The sequence below is a fragment of the Triturus cristatus genome, chromosome 1_2, assembly GCF_964204655.1.
Source record: "Triturus cristatus chromosome 1_2, aTriCri1.1, whole genome shotgun sequence".
NCBI lineage: Eukaryota > Metazoa > Chordata > Amphibia > Caudata > Salamandridae > Triturus > Triturus cristatus.
Window position 1 is genome coordinate 1138380708 of NC_140580.1, and position 16155 is coordinate 1138396862.

At 44.9% G+C, this 16155-nt stretch overlaps 1 protein-coding gene across 2 annotated transcripts in view; it reads right to left on the reverse strand.

Annotated features, from left to right (window-relative positions):
- The window catches only part of ADAMTS13 (ADAM metallopeptidase with thrombospondin type 1 motif 13), a 255971-nt gene that overhangs the window by 161669 nt on the left and 78147 nt on the right, over nucleotides 1-16155 (reverse strand). For both annotated transcript variants that reach the window (XM_085613864.1, XM_085613863.1), the window contains exons 8-11: nucleotides 10571-10721; nucleotides 9782-9886; nucleotides 3589-3740; nucleotides 2434-2497 (exon numbers count right to left, since the gene is read on the reverse strand). In XM_085613864.1, coding sequence (XP_085469990.1) covers nucleotides 2434-2497; nucleotides 3589-3740; nucleotides 9782-9886; nucleotides 10571-10721 — 472 coding nt within the window. The remainder of the gene's footprint in view (nucleotides 1-2433; nucleotides 2498-3588; nucleotides 3741-9781; nucleotides 9887-10570; nucleotides 10722-16155) is intronic.

Genomic DNA, 16155 nt, shown 5'->3' on the forward strand with positions numbered 1-16155 from the left:
CCTACAACCCCCCAGGGCCGGCCGCTAAGCAATCAGAGCAATAAGGTCAAATATAAGCACATGCGGCACCTCGGTAGCAAAATCTTCATACTAAGATAGTTCGGCCCGGGAGCCGCGCAGGTAGGACACCAGGAGAAAAGGGGTTTTTCATTTTATAATGAAACAAAACAGTAGGATCAGGTGCCAAACAATTTCCCAACAGCGATAAAGGGCAGGCCGCATGATAGACGTTAGCAATAAACAGCAATCAATTGAATCCATGGCGCAAACACAGGAAATGATGGGGAAGAATATCAAAAACAGTTGCGCCTGCAGGCCCCCATACCTAACGCCCAGAGAACCCCCGGAAACTGTGGCACACACGGAGAGGCAACGGTTCACAGCAAAAGAGGCGTACCACGCTGATCCCAGAAAAGAAACAAAAAGAAACGGAGAAGAAAAAGGAGGCCATGGAAAAAGAGAGGAAGACTGAGAAAGAAAAGAGTCCACCCCCAACCCCCCACCCTGCACCTCTGCAAATGAGTATGGCCCCTCCCCCCAGCAGTGTGCCTGTCGCCCTGGAACTAGACCCGAAATATAGAAGAAGCAGGGAAAAAGGAATAAGAAAGAACCCCACCAGGCGGGGGGGGTGGAGAAAATATAATAGACTGGAGGAGGGCCTTCAGAACATACCCCCGGCTTCTCCCTCCCGCACCGTAAGGTATCCCAGCAGCAAACAATAAGTAGCACCAAATCGACCATAACAAAAGGGGGAATGGGGAGCATTGCGCACCGAATATGCTAGTAGCTATGTCCTGGGAGTACACAACCATGAGTCCGCCCGTCTACCAGGTGACCACCCCGAGGGATCGGCCTCATCCCTGACCACTCCTGGCGATGCTGCCCATGCCTACCCCTCGACCCAGCGCCATGTCCGATGTTCCAAGGTGAAGGGATGTCCCAAAACAACCGGGAAGCGACGCACACAGGTGGGGTGGAGGTCTCAGAACGCCAACACAGTCCGCATCTCGGAGGGACGTCTTTCCCAGTGCTGCCCCAGGATCTGTACTGCACACAAGGTCCGGGAAGGCTGAATCATCCAAAGTAGACAGACATTGCTGGTAAAGTCTCTGGGTCACCGGAGGTCGTACACGGGACGGGGCCACCACCTTCCACTCGGAACCACTACCTCCGGAACAGATCAAACCCTCAGTCAGCCGATCATACGGTAGCATACTGTCCGGAGTGTCCGGCTGCGCACTAATCGCAGGGATGGCCGCGACATTATCCTCCTGTGTGCAGTGTAGGAAGTCCCTGTGCAACTGTGGACTAGCATGCCGCCATTGTCCCAACGCTGATGCCACACCGTCGATCTTACTCCCCAAGACCTCGATGCCACGAGCCAAGGAGAAATGAAGGGCACCAAGGGCCTCAAGGAGGTCGCCGTACCCCAGCACTGCTCCCCGCGGTCGCTCTGCCACACTCCCAAAAGTCACACACTCCCAATCCTGCTGCGACCCGGTGGACAGGATAGTAGGCTGCATCGCAACAAGATGGCCGCCGGGGGAGGCCCGGCTCGTATGGGGGCCGGGACCCAGGGACAAGCACCTCGGGGTCCACGTCGCTGGAGACAGGGGTCCGGGGGCAGGTACAAATTCAGCCGTTGGGCAACAGTCGTCTCCACCAAGGACCAGCGGCCGCGAAAATCCGGGAGCAGTCTGCAAGGATCAGGGCGAGCTAGGGGCGGTGTCCGGGCAGCTCACCGTCAAAGGCAGGGGCAAACACCGAAGAGTCTGAGAACTGCACCCCCGGGCATGCCCTCGATCCACTACGCTTCAGCAACGGGAGCGGCCGTGGCGAAATGCAGGCCGGGGGCAGCACCGCTCCGGTGGACCGACTCCACCCAGTCACCACAGGCCGTTGTTGTTAAACTGCCACCCGGCCAAGGCGTCCACTCGAGGTCCCGGCTCCGGGGCCGCACGGGCCGCAAAGTTCATCCGCAAATTTCTCAGGCGGTACAGTAGCCAGAAACCCCGGAGTCACACGATCGGTTGCCACTCTCCTTCACAAACACGATCCCATGGCGCAAGCTGAGGATCTAGTACAGGATATCCGTGCGGGATGCGGAGGTTCACGGAGCCGGGAATCTACGCAGCCGTCTCGGTCGCCATCTTGGCTCCTCCAGTCCGGTATGCCAGTTATTAATAGTTTTCACTTCCCAATCCTGCCCTGATGTCCTGATTTCTTGCCAGATCCGACCCATAGCAGAACCTACATGAGAATGAAGGCAACGGCAATTTACACAGAGCACCCATTGGCTTAAGTGAGCTTCGCATGACTCCACAGCAGTGGTCCCAAACCTACAGGTCCAAGACTCTAAAAAAGACCTTCAGAAGACTACGGTGGAGGGAATTCCTAGCAGTAAGAAACAATACCTTGAGTATTGGCACATACCTGAGTATTGCACATCTCTGCCTGCAGGTCAGGACCGTCACAGCCACGTCCTCCAAAGGCCGGCCTGGAAACAGCATGGAAAAGTGATAAAACCTTAGACAGGAATAGCTTTTTTAGATTTCCATTATTATGTAAGCACCAACCATGACAAAGCTTTCCATGTAACTGACTGAGGGCTGGAAGAGAACAATAGTTCCTTAGACAAAGGTGCATTTATAGTTTTGGAGAACAGGCGTAGTGACGTTAATTGGCACTGCTTCCACCCTGCCAACGTCATTGTTACCTCTCTCTGGCTAGTGTCAGGGGAAGCACAGAATGGTTCCAGTTGCATGTTTGCTTGCTTTGGTTATATGTAACAATGCTGTGCATTATGCTGTTCTACTGTACAGCACCGCTTATCCATTCTCAGTTGAGTGTGCTCTATAAGAATGCATAAATAAATAGATATGCACTGGGTTTACCCTCAATGGAGCTTCCACTGGTTTTGTTGTCAGATACCTTTGACCTGACAGCCTATCCATCAGAGGGCCATTCGGTCACTTTGGGGGGTCATCCGGCCTTATTTAGGTCAGGGTCACTAGATATGCCTGCCCTCAAACATCAATAAGGAAATTCGCTAGTGAGCCCCTTGCGCGCGTTTTTCACGAAGAAACTCCCACTCTGTAAGTTTATTCGTATAGCAAGTATTTTTAATTACATACAGCCCATGTTTTAATCTAGAATGTGAAGTACTGACTGAAACATCTTAAGGGATGGAACAACAATGGAATGGTACAAAGGGATCAAGGAACGTAACTCCAATAAAATTGAGTCAAAGTTCTCTCTAGCCTGACAGACACAGAAAGTTGTTAGAGGTTTAACCTCCCTCTTAGTCACTGCAGGGTCTGCTTTTGACTTCTAAATACCTCTTTTTTTTTAGTACCAGCCTCATAATTAGCACAAATGTGGCACTCCCATAAGCAGTCCCATCAAAGAGGCAGAGGGGGCTTCATTGGCCTCGTTGACGTGACTACAAGACCAACCTCACAGATGGGATTGAGGTGCACAATATAAGAAGGTTGCAGGGCTTCACACCAGAAATTGTCCTGAGCACTTCCTGAGGTGAATCAATCTGCAGTGAAAGCTTTCCAAGAAAGTGCTTTCACTTGCGCGTACCTGGGGTTGTTGCACTGTCGCCTCTTTGTCATGACGCCACCTCCACAGCTGCGAGAGCATGGGGCAGCGGGGCTCCAGCGTGACCAGGCACCATGGACTGGGGCAACTGGGTGCAAATCCTCCAAAGAGCTGCAGTGCCCCTTGTGGCACCACTGCAATGAAGAACATAGCATAACTTGACATGTTTGTGATAGGAGCATAGCATGTATGAATGCTTGGCATATCAAACACATGAACAGTGAGCTATGGACAACATATTCTTCTGTACACACTTCACTGTTTTATTTCAAGCTTAGTGTAGTTATTCACAAAGTCTGTAAACACTGCATTATTCTACCATGTACTTAGTGCAGTCATACACACAAGCTGCAAGCACTACACTAACTGCATCATGTGCTTAGTGAAGTCATAAACAGACTGTAAGAGATGTGATATGTGTGCTGTATGCATAGTGCAGTTAGACAAACAGACTGTAAACACTGAGCTTTGCCACACACAGACATCAAACACTGTGCAGTTTGTATCGTGTTTAAAGCATCCAGACACACAGACTGTAAACATGATACTGTTTTTAACATGTCCTTAGTACAGCCAGACTACAGATTGTAAACAAAGCACTGTTTGCAACATGCCCTTAGTACAGCCAGATATACAGATTGCAAACACCATACTATTTGTTATGTGTCCTTAGAAGCCAGACATAATATCAACAGCATATTGTTTGTAACATGTCCTTAGTAGCCAGACTTACTATAAACACCACACTGTTTGTAACATGTCCTTAGTAGCCAGACTTACTATAAAACCTTGTATTATTTCTAATATGTAGATAGTTCAGTCAGACACACAGGCTGTAAACACTGAGCTTTGACACACACAGACGTCAAACACTGTGCAGTTTGTATCATATGTTTAAATTATCCAAACACACAGATTTTAAACACTATAGTGTTTGTAACATATACTTAGTACAGCCAGACACACAGATTGCAAAAAATTTACTTTTTGCAACATGTACAGCCAGACTAAGGATTGTAAATACTGTACTGTTTGTAAAATGTCCTTAGTACAACCAGACATACAGATTGCAAACACAATATTGTTTGTAACACAACCTTAGTAGCCAGACATACTATAAATACTGTGCTGTTTGCATCATGAGCTTACTGCAGCTAGATGGGCATATTGTATACAAATGGCCTTTTATTAAGAGTGGGCCGATAACTTATAAAATGTGCAGTAATCCCTGTTATGAACTTTCCATTTTTAAGGGCTCACGATATATACTGGATGCAACAAAACTCCTGTTTGCTGGACCGTTTTTGTTGGCTTTTAGGACTTTGTGCACTTTACTACTGCAGACCCGTGCTACAATGCTTGTGTTCTCTCCCTTAAAAGATTGTAAAATTTGCCTACAGCCAATTGGCACATTAAGGGCCATATGTATCAAAATCCTCATTTGCGATTCTCAAATAGCGATTTTTTGCAAATCGCTATTTGGGAATCGCAAAATGGTATGAATGTAGGATTTGCAATAAATTTTGCGAATCCTACATATTCCTTAATTGCGAATCTCAAATTGCGATTCGCAATTAAGGAATACCTCCCCATTCATTTCTATGGGCCTAAAGGCCCATAGGAATGAATGGGCAGACATTCTCAATTTGCGATTAGCAATTAGAGAATCGCAAATTGAGAATGAAATTTCAAGGGTGTCAAAAGGACATCCCTGTTGCACCCCTGAAATAAGCATGGGTGCACATATGACGCACATACATGCCCTAAGGGCATGTATGTGCTTCACATTGCACTTTGAAAAATGCAAAAAAGTGCATTTTTAAAGAAATCGCAAATTACCACCAACTTGAAGTTGGTGGTAATTTGCGATTCCTTAAGGCCAAATTGCACTTTTTTGGTGCTTCTTACATTGCATTTAAGGAATCGCAAAATTTGCGATTCCTTAAATGCAATCGCAAAATAAGGAATCGCAAATTTTGCGATTCCTTATTTTGCACGCAGATTTGCTTGATACATATGGCCCGTAATTTACTTGTAACTCTCTAGAAAAGTGGTACTGTCTGAACTCAGGGCGTGCAATTTATATGCTACTAGAGGGCCTGCAGCAATGATTGTGCCACCCACTTAAGTAGCCCTTTTATACAGGTCTCACGCCTGTCATTGCACTCTGTGTATCCAGTTTTAAACTGACATTTCGATCTGGCAAAATTAACCTTTTGTCAGGCCTAACCATTCTTTTTTAATGCATATAATTCACAGGACAGGCACTCAACAGCACACAGAGCAGAGTGCAGTGTATTGAAAAAATTGGACATGTGCGTTTAAGTTTTATTTGTCCTGGTAGTGTTATTTACTGCTGTGAGACCTACCTCTCCCATAGAATAACATTGGAGTACCTTATTACAATTAGTAAGTAATAACATTCAATTCAAAGCAGGTAGCAAGGTCGAGTTTGGTTTCTAAAGAATTGTAATTTAAATCCCTTTTTAATGGTAAAGTTGTGAAAATGCCACTTTTAGAAAGTTGACATTTTCTTGTTCCAACCATGTGGTGCTTGCAGCATGCATCCTGGGTCACATGACAAGGTTTCGCTGACAGATGACCTTTGTGTATTGCTCCCAGACAGTGAGACAAAGGGGGAATACATGTTGGCAAGATGGGCCATATGTGACTTGATAGTGGGGTGGAGTGGTCGCCAACCACACTTGCACATCACAAAGCCTCTGTGTCAGCACGCTCACAAAGAGTTTCACACCAGTTTATTGTGTCCAGAGACAAGCTGGTGCCATGGTAGGGAGGCAGGTAATTTAAGACACCTTTGTAGGAGGTGGACTCTTAAAAGCTTCTGTTACTTCAAAGCGGGCACCAAGTATGAATATTGAACTCTCAGACCCAGCTCTTCAGTACAACTCTGGACCTGTGGAAGACTCAGAAGGACTGCTGTGCTGCTCTGATGCAAGAAGGAATGCTGCTCAGCTGCCCTGCTTCTCTGAGTGAGAAGGACTGGACCTGCATCTTGAACCCAAGACCACCACAGTGATTTCGAGGGCTAGCTGACCGGCCTCCTAATCAAAGGGTCCAACCACCTTGAACCAGTGCCTGGACTCTGTCTGCTGTGAGTCTTGCTCCCCTAAATTGGTGCCAACCCAGTCCTGGACCCTTGGAAGTGGGCCTGAAGGAGTTCGGCTAGCCATGCTGTGGTGTTTGGAGCAAAACCAATGCAGCACAATGCATTGCCTCGCAGCTGCACATCGGAACCATCAATGCAAGACCCCGCCACTCTTTGGAAGTGCCGTTGCACAATGCATCCTTGCTGTAATACCTAGTATTGCAGTCCCATGGAACCACCTCTGCGCAATGCAGGACCTTGCATCACAATCCCGCAACCCCCTTTGGAACCGCTGCTGCTTGATGCATCCTCGAAGCGGTACCTCGCACGCTCCTCAACATGGATTTGAGGGACTGGGCCCGCGTGACCAGATAACTCCAGTTTGCACTTTGTTCTTTTAAGCACTATTTTTATTTATCTCCAGTTCTACTGATTGGAGCTTTGTCATTTTAGTATCATACAATGTATTTTTCTAAATTGCTGTGCAATTTGTCTTGTGTGTATTTTCACTTAATTGCTGTTTGTAGTCCTACATAAATACTTTACACATTTCCTCTAAGTCAAGCTGACTACTTTTGTGCCAAGCTACCAGAATGCTGAGCACAGGTTAATTTGGGATTTATTTGTGTTTCACCCTGAGAAGAATTGTGGTTGCTGCTTGAGTAGTGTTTCTCCCCCCTCAGCCAGTAACACTGATTCTTACAAACCATATCTGCTTGATACATTTCGTCAGGTCACAACTGTCAACATTTATTGGGGGTAAAAAGCCCTGTAAATACCAGCAGATGAGGATTGTGGTGAGGTGAGCACCAAAATCAGTATGTTATGCCCCCATTTTTGAAGCAAAACTTGTATTAGGTAATCATCGCATACAATAACTTCCATTTACCTCAGTGTCTGTTTTTACTGTATGTGATAATTGTCACACATAAAATTCGGTCCTCCAAAATTAGGGCTTTGTACATTTATACTCACAGATTGTAAACATTGCACTATATGTATCGTACTTAGTGCAAGCAACCGTCCATGCAGACAGTAAACATTAACCTCACAGATTATAAACACTGCATTTAGTCACCCATGTAGACTGTAAACATTAAACTCACAGAATGTAAACTCTGAAGTGAACGTATCATGTGCTTAGTGCAGCCATCCCTGTAAACAGTAAATTCATAGTTTGTAAACACTGCCCTGCGCTTAGTGCAGCCATCTATGCAGACTGTGAACATTAAACTCAGAGATTGTAAACACTGCACTCGGTCATTCATGTAAACTTTAAACATTAAACTTAAAGATTGTAAACACAGCACTAAGACATCCATATAGACTATAAACATTACATTTACAGATTAAAAACACTTCACTATATGCATCATGAGCTTGGTGCAGCAATCTATGTGGACTGTAGACCTTTAAATTCACAGATTATAAACGCTGCCCTGCGTGCATCATGTGTTCGTGCAGCCATCCATGCATTCTGTTAACACTGCATTATATGCACCATGAGCTCAGTGCAGCAAATCCATATAGACTGTAAACATTAAACTCACAAATTGCATACACAGCACTCAGGCATTCAGGTACACTGCAAACATTAAACTCACAAATTGCATGCACAGCACTCAGGCATCCAGGTACACTGCAAACATTAAACTCACAAATTGCATACACAGCACTCAGGCATCCATATAGACTGCAAACATTAAACTCACAAATTGCATACACAGCACTCAGGCATCCATATAGACTGCAAACATTAAACTCACAAATTGCATGCACAGCACTCAGGCATCCATGTACACTGCAAACATTAAACTCACAAATTGCATGCACAGCACTCAGGCATCCAGGTGCACTGCAAACATTAAACTCCGAGGGCCCGATTCACTAAGACAATCTGAGACAAAAGTCTAACTTTACGGCGTTTGGCGTTCACAGAGGTCCTTGACGAGTTGTAGCTTTACGTCCGCAGTCAAGCCAGAATCTCCGACTTGGGCCGTACTCTCCGCACCCGGGCCGTACTCTCCGGCTCGAGCCGGATGAAGTGTAATCAATGGGCTGGAACCCGATTTTTACAAAAAGGAACATTAGGAACGTGTGATAAATGGTAGAGAGGGTCATGAAAATCAGACTGGGCAGGGAAAAGGGTGTGGCCGGACACTACATCATATCCCAGAAATGTTTTCTCCTTTGCATCATGGTACATGCAGTCCAGAATTTGCACTCCCCTCAGTGTTGACAGTAGTGTCAACAGTACAGTCAACACTAAGAGGAGCGAACGTTCCTCTTAGTGTTGACTGTAGTGCTGACAGTGTTGTAGCGCAAATTGTGGACTGCATGTACCATGATGCAAAGGAGCCCCACCGAATGTACAATTTGCGACACAACATATTAGTACATATTGCAAATTGGATTCGTATTCGCAAACCATTCACGCATAGTGCAATTTCATGGTTTGTGAATGGGAATACTACTCCAGGCCCATTTTTCTTATAACTGATGTAGCAGTAACTGTTTTAAGAATCTCTACACGAGTGTGACTCTATTTCGCTCGCCATCCTGCTTGGAACAGCAGAGCAGGGGCTGGCGGGACACCAAGCTACTCCCAGGGTCAAGAAAATCTGCCTGGATATCCTCTGTCTAGGAGTGCACAAAGTTTTATTTTTGCCAGCGAAGTTCCCAATTTTCACCATCTATACACTTTCGTCCCGGTTTAAGTTCGCCTCTGCTCGTGTAAAGTTTTTCTGAGCACTGCAAAAGAACTTCACTGTAAGTAAACCCAACCAAGATAGAAAACATATATAGACATTTTGCTGCAAGTTAATCCTTTGCTTCCTTTACCTATGGTCAATGGCAAAGGTTTGCCTCAATTTTTCTCATCAAGTTTAGAGTTTGTGATACAAATTGCTGTAAAAATCATAATTTTCACATAAATGTGAGGAAAGCGTAAAAGTTCGACATTCTTCACAGAACCTCATGAACACTGTGCCTTTACACGCTGATACTCCTAAGATTCTAATACACAGGATAGCACCAGATGCCATAAAGGTTCTTTAGGGGCTTTACCTTGTCAGAGCCACACTCAGTCCCATCCAGAAGAGGAACAAGAAGCCGGGTGCAGCTGGTCTTGTCGTTGACGTTGCTGTGGCAGGACAGCACTCCACATATGTCCTGCAAGTCACAAAAAAGCACTGAAATCAGCAGGATATAACAGTGCAGCATCAAAGAAGTCAAATTCAAGGCTTCTAAACCAGGTGCTGCTAACTGAGCTGGAGCAACCTGCCCAAACTCACACATGTTGTCAGCAGAGAGCCAGAATACAAACATAGACACCTCTGGCTCTTTGTGAAAAGCTTAACCACTTCCACAGATGGCAGAAGAGAAAGAATGAGAGTATCAAGGAAGGGAAAAGGAAAGAGGAAAGAAATGAGGGAGACAGAGAAGATGGGAAGGATGGAGGAAGGGAAGAAAGGAGGAAGGATGAGCGAGATAGAAAGAGAAGGAAAGGAAGGGAGGGAAAGAGAGAGGACAGAAGGAAGAAGAAAGTAGAAATAAAATCATGGGAGAGTGATGATTAAGAGAAAAGAGGAATGAAAGGACGAAAGGATTCAAGCATACAAAAGGTGAGAGACTAAGTGTGCAGAGAGAGAGGAAAGATGGAGAAATAAATGAAGAACCATAAAATAAAAGAATTTCATGGTTGTAAAAGACATTGCTAATGCAACCCATATTTGACTACTGTAATAAATGGTTCCCCAAAGTGCCGAAGCAGCTAAGATATGACAGGCAGCTCTCTACAAATATAAAGACATATGACGTAAATAAATGATTCTGTAGATAGACTCCCACAGGTACCAAGTCATTTCTGGTGAAAGTGCAGGCCACGGCCAAGCTCCCGAAGGCGATTTTGCACTGGTCATCAGCCCCATAGTAAAGACCGGGCTTCCAGCCAGAGATGCTGTCCTCCAGATGGGGCAGGTCCTCTACACAGCTCGCTTGGCCACTACTGTGAAGGAAAAGAGAATGCAGACAAGAGAGTGACCCAAAATTCTGCAAAATCTCAAGTAAACAAGCTGTGATGGCCCATAGCCAGTCACCAGCAGGTGGAGCTAAATGAAGTGGCCTGGGGGGCCACACAAGTTCAGTCTACCTCAACCAAAGGCAGGTTTTAGGGAGACCAACCAAAACTACAACTTGCAAGCCGTCCGCAGAGCCCAGAACAGGAAATGCGCAAATGTTGGGGGGGGGGGGGGGGGTCAAAGAAGATCCCACTACCCAAGGTCCTGCCATTTGTATACAGCAGACTAGGAAGCAAGAGAAACCCAGCGGTGTATTTGATCAACATCAGCTCTGTCATAGGGCTTAATGCATTTCAGAAAATAACACAAAGTTTTACATTTTCATCTCAGACATGTTCACAATGACATTTTAAAAGCAATCTACTATCACTATTATATTATCACCTTAATTTGGTAACAAGGATTCGTTGTAACACCAATTAATGAATGTAGGAATGAGTATCTCTAGATTACATTTTTCTTTTTATATATATGTTACATTTAAATACTTGTGTATAGACACACTTGTTATGCTTTGTTTTTCATTCTATTTTCTGGATCGGAGGCAAAATGTCCATTTGCAAAAAGTGATCATAAACTGTGCACTGACTTTTTGCGGATGGAAAATAATTTTATGAACTGACCTATGAATTATTAGGTCACTTCACAAAATCTCAACTCTAACCTACCTGATCAATTTTCATGGGGTAGGTTGCAAATTGTGACTCGCTATGGTTGGATACCATCACAGGGATGTTAGCTTAACGGGGCCTGGAGATCACCATTTCTGTGATCACATTTAACCAAAGTGAATCTTTTTTTTAAAAAAAGCAGTCAGATTTCCTCCAAGAAACTATGCAACTTTTCAGTGTTTTATAACCAGATTTCACTCTCAAAACACTGATAAATACCATAACAAATTGCTATTTACAAGGGACATTGTAAACATGCGATTCCTTATGCCATTCTAAATCCATTTTGTGACTTGATAATCTGTTAACAAAACGCAAAAAGGGTTCAGAACATTAAAAAACTGTTTTGTCGTCACAAACCTTGTAATTTTGAAAACTGTGGGCTCTACACCTGTAAAATGGCTTTGTACATCTGGCCCTTAATCTCTAGCCATAAATAGTTTCTAACACAAAGTTGTATCCCACAAGTTATCAGAAGGAACTACATAAGCTTGAAGTTTATACATCGGTAACATTTGTTACATAGTCATTTATATATTTTGACAGCCTGAGGCAGCTCTAATATGGATCTCTACCAAGGACTGGAAATACAATAACCACATTATGATTTTAGGTCATATTCAATGATTTATTCAGAATAATTGTAAACCAATAATTGTAATGTGAATCTGTAAATAAAAACCCAGACCTGCAACAAACTCATCATGTAAACAGTAGGGATCACTATGTATATATGACATATCTTGGAACCTTGTGAGTGCTTCAGCCTCAGACCACCAAGAACAATTTTGAAATTTCACCTGGTACCAGGTGGGTCATTCCCAGCAGTCTTTCGTCGCGACTCCTGTACAGTTTCTAATCACAAAGATTCCGTTTCGAACGAATGAGCTGCTGAAAGACCCCTCCGGCTGCTGGACGAAACTCTGGCAGGGGAAGGCTTGACAATAGGGTTCCTGTCACAGGGAGGTGTGACCACCTCCCAGACAGGCTTTAGTGTATTGGGGCTGGGTGGGTGGATGGGTGCACTCTGAGAGTGCTTTGATGTCTGCACTAGGGGCATATTTGGTGTCCCTGTGCATAGTCCAGCTCAAACCAGTTGCAGGATCCATCAGCTCCTGCTTTGGCGTGAAACTGGACAAAGGACATGGGTGTAGCCACCCCTCTGTTCTGACCCTTCCATAGATGGGTCCCCAGAGTTTGTCCCACCCCTTCCTTGGGTATAAAGTAGGAACCCCTGACTACAGGACTTTAGATTTTACATGGACTAAACTCTGCTACAGAAACCAAGTACTTCGACGATTTGCACGACGCTGGATGACTGAAGAATCTCCCTCGGAGTAAAGGAGTTACTCCCCTGCAAGGCAGGCACCTAAAACGCATCTGACCCATTTGCATCTCCGAAGCTCCTGAGGACTCCGAGGATTTCTGCAACACAGGAGGTGGGTTCCCAAGGTCTCTGAGGTTGATCTGTGCTCTCAGCAAATCTGAGGCCCGTATCCCTTGTGGGAACCGTGCAACCTGAACCCCTGTGCACCGAGTACATTTGCAGCAGCATATGCCTTTTTTGGGCGACCCCTGGGGCTGTGCTTTCGGCTACTTGTAGTCCTGACCCGAGCAGTATTTCCACTCAAGATTTCCGGCCTACACTCCACAAGTGTTCCGTGGGCTGGTATTTTGTGATTCAGCTCGAGGTCCCTTCGCGATCCCTGGTCCGTCGACCTGTGGGTCCCTGTGAAGGTAACTTTGACTTACAGTGGGCTTTCCTGGTTGCTCCAGACGTGCCATGACTCTCCATAGCTTGGAGAATCCCCAGGTCCTTGCTGGTCCTCACCAAAGCATCTTTCCTCTGCCCGCGTGGGTTGCAGTTGCCAAGGCTTGTTGGTGTTTAATCCGAACACTGACCCCCCAGCACTCAACATCCTTTGTGGGACAGCTCACCTTGGGACTTTGGTCATTATCGACGTCTCCTGGTCCCCATTGCTGCAGAGTCAAGCTTCACCTATTCTCACCTGAATCACCCGACATTGATGGGCATTCGTCTATCGTGCCCCTGGTCACTGTGAAGTGACCCAGACTCTCTCCCCTCTGATTTCAGGTTCTTCTGAGCTCCGATCCAGGCTTGTATCACACCGGACACTTTTCATCTTCCCGGCTCAGCATTTCTTCGCATCACGCCATTGAAATCAACGAGCGTTTCCGACACGACTTTACCCCTATACACCCGGCTCCTCTGGGATAGTTAACACGGGTACCTCAGTACTCTCAAGGGTGCTGGCCTTAGAACCTTCAATGTTCCAAAGGGTTTCCTTGAAGTCCTCTCCGAAGTGTCCTTAATCTTTAAACTTCCAACCGCGACTTTCTTAGAGAGTTGTACGGAGCTCGAGCCTGTGTTCTCACATTGCACCCATCCTCAGTTAGTCCCCTGTGTCACTACCTTGGGTGGTTCCTTGGGGTCCCAGCGATTCTACGTGCTCTAGGCACTGTGTCTAGTCAAGTCGGGGTTGTTATACCACTTTCTTAGTATATGGTTTGGTCTACCCCTGGAGCCTACAGTGTATTGTGCTATTTACTGTTGTTCTAGTGATTTAATATTGTGTGCTTTGTTCTCTAATCTCATAAAGAGAGTAGTAGAGAGTGTTTAGTAATAAATACATATATTTTATGTATTCCTTGTGTGGTTCTCCTTTCATTTGGTCATTCAGGAGGTTATAATCTGGTAAACCAAGCTGCTTTACATTCCTTCAAGACTTAGCCTGAAGGCTGCTCTCCATAGCTACCACTAGGATAGCTTTCAATAAAGGTTGTCTATAACCAAATCATCAATAAGGGTCATTTGAAATGGTACAAGGTGCCCACTTTAATTAGCGGACAGCATATACCAGGCCAACTTCTCACAGTTGGTATCTTATTTCCGGGCTCAACTTTAAAAATTGTCCTTTTCAACTTTAAATTTCTACATATATTCAGATCCATTCACACTCAAAAACCAGCCTACTTGTGAGCTTTCCTGAAAATCGAGGGGTGATCTGAAAGCTACATGAGAAAACTGATTGTCAGGCTTGAAACCAAGAAGTTAAAATCCCTCTCAGCTGCACCCAGTCTTTCTCAGGTGCAGCTCCATGTTCCTAGAACTCCTTACCTGAAGGAAACTTTGAAGGCCTTGTTCAATTTTGCAGAAATTTAGAAAGTCACTTGTTTAAACCCTATATTGACCGTTGACCCCTTTTCCTTAGTCTAATTTTCCTACTGATCCCGACTATTCGTCTTTTTTTCTTAACTCGTCCCAAAAGAGCCATCTCTTCCCTTTTCTTCTTTCGGAGCCCTCTTACCAACTACCTTTGCTCCTATCACTTCCCTTTCACTCTCCCTCCCCACACAGATGTTTTCCACTTCCTTAGATGCTGAATTTAATGTCCATTCTAGGATTTTGCTGTTTGTCTTACATGTTATTGTAAAGAGATTTTGGACACCAACATATTGGAGATCCAGATCCCCACCCATTGTTCCTTCTGACGCCTATCTAGGGTAGGGTTGCACCTCATAGGATTATGAAACAAATATTATAAAATGTTTTTAGCATTTCATACTGCACTTCTGACACTTATAGGTTCAGTAAATTACCTACCCTTTTCACAATTGCTCTACCTTGGAAGAAAGAATGGCTGAGTCAGCAAGACTTGGACTTGTGGCATACAGATTACCTCCTGCTTTAGGGGCAAGCATTTAACTTAGTAGGCCATCTTGTTAAGTGCAATCCCACCCACATTCCTGAAATATTTTGCCTGGGGGAGAATGCCAAATTCTATTTTCCTTCTTTTGGTTCTTCTTTTATGAGCTTTTATTCTCAGTGGCACTATATCTCAGGCATTTACACACCTCAGTTCCATCCTCCTTCTGTCTTCAGTAAAGCAGACCCTGAATTGATGGTTGATTTAGCACTGGGGTTCAGTGCAGGCTGTAGGCAGGAACCTGCTGTCATGAAGATAAAATGAGGGAATGTAGAGATGGTGTGTGGAACCCAAGCACAGTCTATGTGTCCAGAGCTCTAAAGCCGGTGCAGGGAAATCATGGCGCTGCCACGCTTCAGGTTCCCTCACACTGTGATGGTGGTCACTGCGGAGGATGGCTCCACATAGTATATGAATGTCTGCCGCACTAGTGAGTGTACATAAGTAAATAATTGGAGATGTCACAAGAGCTAGTGTGGAAATGAACCCAAAGAGGGCAGATTTCTCATCAGAGAGTATAAATACACGAACCTTTACTGATACCACTTTACAGAGGGCAGAAATCATGAAAATGTGGGGTTATACCACTGCATGAGTGTGAGTATTTCATACAGTTTAAATATGTGCAGAATTGACATTTATTATAGATGTACAGGAGTGGGTGTAGGTATCAAATCAAAATCTGCAAATATATTAGAGAAGGAAGTATCGATGAAAGTAAAGGTATCTCATCATAGAGTGCAGATGTAAAAGTCTGCAGATATCAGATTAAAGACTATGGCTATGCGTACATGTATTACATTAGTGAGCACAGATATAACGTCACTATGTGCAGATATCACATTAAAGATTGTGGGCATTATGAGGCACATGCATCAAAGTAGGCTTTTGCGAGTCCTTAATTGCGATTATTACGGAATCGCAATTAGGGACTCTCAAAAGCCTATGCATGTAGAAATCGC